Genomic DNA, 6450 nt, shown 5'->3' with positions numbered 1-6450 from the left:
GCCGCCGCCACGGGCGCGGGCGCGGCCGCCAGCCCGAGGCGCGCGGCGCGCGCGTGAGGGCGGCGCAAGGCGCCCGCGGATGCGAAGACGCTGGCTGGCTGCGCAGGAAAGCAGGCTCTGGGGCTGCACATCTGTACATACGCACAAGCTTGCACGCGCACGCGCGCCGTGCTCTGCTTTGAGTGCGCCGCTACATGGCGGCAACAGCAGGGTTTTCCTGTCAAAATGTTCCGGCAAAACCGTAGGTTCAGCGGCAGCACCATGGTGCGATGTGGCCCCCCACGAGGGGCCGCCCTCACCACCCGCGCCTGTTCGCTCTTGGCCCCCCAGCTAGGGTGCACCGCGGCACCGACCCTTGCATGAGAGCGGCGGCGCGAGGGGCGCCCCCCTGCCATTTTGCTCCCGCCTGTTATTTGCGGTCAGGGCGCGCGCTGCCTACGCGGCAGGCGCGTACGCCGCGTCCTGCATGCGACAGTCCCGCCAGCCCTGTCAAATCGCCCACACCCCTGCGTTTCAAGGGCCAAGGCTGCCCCCAAAGATAAGGGCCTGTCTTTTTCTTCGCATGCGTGCCTGCACAAATGTCTTCACACCACATCGCTCTGCCGCAATCAGGTCGCCACAGGACACATTGGAACATATTTCCCTCAAACGGCAGGAGCTGAGCGCGGCCCCTCGAGCGCGGTGCAGAACCGCTGCTCCAAGTCAACAAGCCTTTGACCCCCCCCCAAACCGCCTGACCCACCCATCCGCACAGAGTGCATTTTCCCCGAGCACTCTGTCGGCGGCGGGTCCTGGCATGGGGCCATTTTTGTCGCGCATGTCCTCATACACACACTGCGCCTACACGACCCCCGACCGCTGACCGCGTCAGCTGGGGCTGCGGCTCGGTGCGCGCCTCCGCCCAAGGCTCGCCCCCCACGCAGGCATTGCTGCCGTGGGAGGGCAGCGCCTCTCAGAAAGAGACGTAGCACCACATTCCAATGTCGCCCCGGCGGGCTCTGTGCGCCCCCACGGCCCTTGTAAAACCAGCTGCAACCCTCCCGACTGGCAAGCCAAGGGTATCCTTGTTTTACAGCCAGCACCAGCGCGCGCCGCGGCCCGCACGAGGGGAGGGGTGTGGGGCGCGTCACTAGCTGGTCACTAGCTGGTGTCCATGGCCTCCTCCGCGCCCTCTGTGACGTCCACTGCGCTGAGGGGGATGAGCTTCTCCTTGATCACGGCTGGGGTACGAGGATGCGGGTGTGGATATGTGTGGGTGAGGGGTCAGCGGGGGGCTGATGTGGGGGGCGGTGTGTGTGTGTGGGGGGGGGGGGAGGGGGTTCGTAACGCAGCTCAATTGCAATTCTTCGAAGGCGCTCTCCTGCCCCTTGTTCCCCTCAGAGGAGCCAAAGCGGGACCCTGCAGCTTTGGTGGCCCCCTCGCGCGCATGTCACGAAGCGGGCCGCCAGCGGCCTCCCACGGCCGGCCCAGCCGCGGCGCCCCGCCCCCAGGTGTGTGGCCGCTCACGTGCCGTGCCCTTGGCGTACGTCACCGGGAACTTCCGCGTGTACGTCTTGGCCATGAGGAACTCGTGGTTGCGCAGGTACTCCACGCCCTCCTTGGAGATGATGCACAGGTCCACGTTGGAGCCCGACCCCAGGTCATTGTACACGCCGCTGCGGGGGGCAGCGAGAACAACAGGGGGCCAGGAAAGGGAGGGAGGTTGGGTGGGGAGCATGGACCCCTGCGCCTAGGGGCGGTGAGAGCCTGGAGGCCGCGGTGGCGGCACGGCGACGCAAGGGCTGCGGGTGCATGCGGGCGAGCGCGCGAGCGCCCTGCCAGTCTAGGGCGGCCGGCCGCACCTCCTGATCGCGGCCGCCACGAGGGCCATGGCCTCCTCCTTGGTCATGTCCTCCTTGAAGCCCGCCTCGAACACGGCCATGGCGTTGAGGCTGCCGCTGCCCATCGTGGCGTACGGCAGCGCGTCCGTAGAGCCGTGGGGGAAGATCTGGATGCGGGTGGGAGGTGGCGAGGCGCGAGGGGCGCGAACGGGTGCGGCATCAGCGACGCGGTGCCATTGACGCCTCAGCACACCTCCGCTGCTCAATCTAGGCGCGTGTGGCGGCGTGTTCCGGCCCCCAAGGGCGCGCAGCTGCTCAACGCCTCCGCGCCACCCGCCCCCGCCGCCACCGCCTCACTGTGAAGAGGTGAGGCCCGTTGAGGTCGACGCCGCCCAGCACCAGCGCCGCGCTGACGTGGCCCTGGTACCTGCGGGCGCAAAAGCAGGCGGGGGCCAAGGGAAGCTCGGACCCGGCGCAGGCAGCGCGGTCAGAGGAGCCTGCGGGCGCAGCAGAAGCGGCGGCCGCACATGCGCCCCAGCCGCGGCCGCTCGGCCCAGGCCCGCTCTCTGGCAGCCGCGCGGCGCAGCGGTCGTGCCTGAAGAGGTGCGACTTGAGCATGGTCATGGCGGTGACCACCCGCGACTGGCGGCCCGTGGCGTAGCGGTGCAGGTCGAGGGAGCTGCTGATCATGGCCGTCACGTTCATGGTGTCCGCCGCCGTGCCCGCGCCGCAGCAGTAGATGTTGGGCGCGATGTAGTGGATCTTCTCGCAGTTCTTGTCCGCCACGGTCGACCCGGAGGTCGAGCGCGTGTCTGCGCCAAGGACCACCCCGTCCTGTTTGTGTGTGTAAAATGGGGGGTTGGGTTGGGTGCGGCAGCGACCCCGAGAGCGGGGGGCATGGGGGCGTTTTTTGTGGGGGGGAAGGAGAACGATTAGGCTTGCTTGGAGGCGCCCCCACTGCTGCAGGCGCGAGCTGGGAGTAGGGTCCAGCATGGATGCGTGCGTGGGTGTGCTGTCATGCTGCGAGGCAGGGTGGCAGGTGTGCGGTGCCGCCTGTACAGAACGCAGGGCCTGCTGCCGGCCGACGCAGCAACCCAGCCTGCCAGCGCCCAAAGCAGCTCGTCACCTTATATACCACGCCCGCGATGGTCGTGCCCGTTTTCCAGGCCTTTGGCGGCGCCATCCCCTTCCGCTCCAGCAGCGCGTTGCGCTTGCATAGGTCGAAGTCGAAGCCGCCGCCGTTCGACCCCATGGCGCCGATCTGCTCGAATGTACCTAAGCTATACGCCTAGACGTCTGCTGCTCGGAACTGGAGGCCTATGCGCTCGGCACTTGAGTCCTTTGCTTAGGTGATGCAGTGGCAGCGACGGGACGAGCGCTAGATCCGATATATAAATGTGAATGATGATCAGGAATTACTCAGAACTGTCACCGCAAAGTCCTGCTGTGGGGTGGCGATCTGGAGCAGTGACGATCTCGCCTCTGATCTCGTGACAAACTTCAAGGCATGCATGAATGGCATTGTGATGTCATTGGGCTCGAATCTTGCTGTTGTATCGCACCCAGCAGGCGACTTCACACCAGCTACATTACACTGCAGGCTTGTGGTCACCCTGATCAGGTGGCTCCTCGTTGTAAGCAACTAAAGCCGACATTTTAAAAATATTTTCTTAGCAAGTTACGCTGTCAAGACACTATACACACCAGACGGTCACCAGGACGCTGTGTAGATCGCTGCTGTGTCGAATCAGCCACTGTGTGTGCAACGACGGCCTTGAAGCGACCGCTGCGAAAGCAGGATCAAGGCGCACTCCTATCTTGCAGCCTCGTACAAGTTTGTGTGTGTGTGTGTGTGTGTGAGCGGCCATCCGAGGCGACCCAGCACGCTGGGTGCCGCGCCGGCCTGGTTTTCTGGGCGCTGGGACACGGGCGTTGGGACTCAGCGCAACACCAAGTATGCCGCCAGTTACACATAGGAAAAGAGAGCTCCTCACAAGCGTCGTTGGTGAGGGGAGCCAGCCCCAGCATGGCTACGGGGTTGGCCGGGCTGCAAGTGTGGGCGGGTGGGGTGGTGGGTGCTCTGTTCAGTTGAGGCGCAGCGGTGACCAGTCCGGCAGGCCCTTGTTGTTGAGAATCCTGGGATGGACCCATCTCCTCATGGGCCGCACCCTCCTGCGCCCTGCATCGCTCTCAGCGCGCCTGGAGGACGAGCTGCGCCAGCGTCAGGAGCAGGCAAGCCAGGCGACAAGGGGCCCGCCAAGCAACCGAAGCGCGCTGCCCCCAGCACGTCGCTGCGCGGTGCTATGCGAAGCGCCGATGCGTGTGGCGACAGCCGTGCCTGGACTCGCAGCGGCAGGCCAGCTGCCGAGTCCCTGCGGGCATGCGGGCTTGCTCTCACACTCATCTCGCCAGTGCGCACGCTCTGGCGCACGGAACGTCCGCACACCCCCACCCTCCCCAGTTGGTCGAGGAGGCGACGCGCAATGCGGTCGCGCGCGCACGCATCGGCGTGCTGGGCGCGCTTTCAGAGGCCCGCAACGCCCTACAGCAGATGATGGACGCCCGCGCCGCCGGCACCGCTGGCGCGGCCGGCGAGGCTGGCGGCGACCCCGGCTGCTCCAGGGATGCCATCCTCTCACAGGCGCGCGCGTCGTTGGTGCGCCTCGACGAGCTCGTCTTCGCGGCGCAGCGAGCGCTCCACGGGGCCCCGGCGCAACCGGGGACAGCGGTGCGCTGCGGCGGCGAGGGCGGCGCCGGCGCCGGCGCCGGCTTCGGCGGTGGCGATTCCGGGTCCGCCAGCTCCTGCGTTTCTGTGAGTCCAGCGGCAGGCCCGGCTTCTGGCGAGCCGCAGGCGCCAGGGATAGCTGCTGCTGCTGCTGCTGCTGCTGCGGCGGGGACGGCAGCGGCTGGGGCACCTGCGCCTGCGAGCGCGTCGCGCCTGGGGTTGTTGTGGTCTGCCAGCGACATGCTCAACAGGTGAGCCTCAGGGGTGACGGTTTACTGAGGGAATTGCTCGCGCACGGCCTCCCTCGCGCTCTCCAATCTGGGCGGCCCGCGCTTTGCGCAAGCGCACGCTTGTGCGCTGAACGCGTGCACATGCAAACGCACACTTGCAGCCCATGCTCGGGCCCCCAACCTGACCACCTACATGTGCACTCACGTGATCCCTCTCTCTCTCTCCCCGCCAGCCTCGTCGACTGCTGCGACTCGCCGATGAGCCACGAGGATTTCATTGCTTGGTGGAGGGCCCGCATCGGGGAGCTGTCCCTGGTCCTTCGCCAAATTCAGTGCGGAATGAAGAGCGCCGACGACCTCGAGCCGGTGTGCGGCTGCAGCACGCGGGCGCCGCGGCGCGCACGCGGCGCGCAGCGGGGGGCGTGCCGGCGGCTCAGGGGGGCCGAGGGGCTGCGTCCGTGCGTGCCGCCAACAGGGGCCGCTGCTGCCGCAGCTGCCGCGCGTTTGCAATCAGCGCCACAACTTGCGTCCCCGCGGGCGCTGCTCCTTCCTCGCAGCTCCTGCTGCCGATGGCTGCGAAGTTCGGGGGCCTGTTCCTGGGCCAGCCAGATTTCTCAAACGTCATCGCGCTAGACATGAGCTCAGGGGAGGCCAAGTCGCCCCCGCCGGGCTGGTGGGAGGCGGTGGCAAGGGCAATAGCGCCAACGCCTGTGCAGGTGCGGCCCCTCGCCTGCGTGCGCCTTGCGACTCTGCTGCTGGCCCGGCAAATTCTTCGCTCCTCTAAGTCTAGCTTTGCGTTGCGTGGCGCTCGGTTGTGATTTCCGACTTGCATGAATTGCGCTGCACTCCGACCCCCACGACGCAGCACTCCACCTGATGCACGCACTATCAGCACACACACACACACGCAAGCACGCGCGCGCACACACACACACACACACACACACACTCGCGCGCGCACACGCACGCACACGCATGCACGCAGCACACACACGCAGACGTACACACCCGCATGCACACACACCCACGTGTACACGTCCCCTCCTCACGCCCCCTCTCGCAGCTGCCGCTGCTCGCCACCCTCTTCAAGTGGTTCTGCTCCGCGCACACCACGCTGCGCGGCGAGTGCGAGCAGCTGGCGCGGCGCGCGATGACGGCGGCGCCGGACGTTGAACTGCAGGACGCCCTGGTGGCGGGGCTGGAGCGGGTGCAGCTGGCGTACCGCGTTATGGCGGTCGCGTCCAAGGTCGTCGCCATGGCCGCGATCCTGAAGCCAGAGCAGCTGGCGACGTTCTACATCATGAGCTTCCCGCACATGCCGGTGATGGCGGCGGTGCTGACGGACATGCCGGGGCTGGCGAGCGCGTGAGGCGGGGGCGGCTCGGGCGCGGCGGCGCCCAGTGGCTCGGCTGCCTGCTCGACGGGCGGCTGGGGGCGGCGACGCGTTTGCAAGGAAGTAGCTATTACCAATTCCCAGGAGTTTTAAATCACCATACTTAGCACCCCGGGCATTGCTCACGAATAGAAATAGCTGCGAACCGGACAATGAGTACGAGCGGCGCCCAGAAAGCGTGGCGTGCTGCTGCGCGAGCATCAAGACGTTTGTTTTGCATTCAGTCGGGCAGTATGGTCCAAGCAACCGCCTGTTATATGGCTGGTGTCGGCTCCCTTTGTA

At 66.7% G+C, this 6450-nt stretch overlaps 2 protein-coding genes across 2 annotated transcripts; one reads left to right on the top strand and one right to left on the bottom strand.

The window, feature by feature from the left end:
• Positions 1-1140: 1140 nt before the first annotated feature.
• Positions 1141-3072, bottom strand: MNEG_8800 (20S proteasome subunit beta 2; the record flags this gene model as incomplete). The annotated part of the gene is made up of 6 exons (XM_014042730.1): positions 1141-1220; positions 1507-1655; positions 1842-1987; positions 2178-2247; positions 2431-2654; positions 2947-3072. 6 exons carry the CDS (start codon positions 3070-3072, stop codon positions 1141-1143), a joined length of 795 nt encoding a protein of 264 aa, XP_013898184.1.
• Positions 3073-4371: 1299 nt separating this feature from the next.
• Positions 4372-6144, top strand: MNEG_8799 (hypothetical protein; the record flags this gene model as incomplete). The annotated part of the gene is made up of 3 exons (XM_014042729.1): positions 4372-4632; positions 5333-5491; positions 5839-6144. 3 exons carry the CDS (start codon positions 4372-4374, stop codon positions 6142-6144), a joined length of 726 nt encoding a protein of 241 aa, XP_013898183.1.
• Positions 6145-6450: the final 306 nt, after the last annotated feature.

This window comes from Monoraphidium neglectum, assembly GCF_000611645.1.
Source record: "Monoraphidium neglectum strain SAG 48.87 unplaced genomic scaffold scaffold01714, whole genome shotgun sequence".
Classification (NCBI taxonomy): domain Eukaryota; kingdom Viridiplantae; phylum Chlorophyta; class Chlorophyceae; order Sphaeropleales; family Selenastraceae; genus Monoraphidium; species Monoraphidium neglectum.
This window is presented reverse-complemented; position numbering and strand designations above follow the sequence as displayed.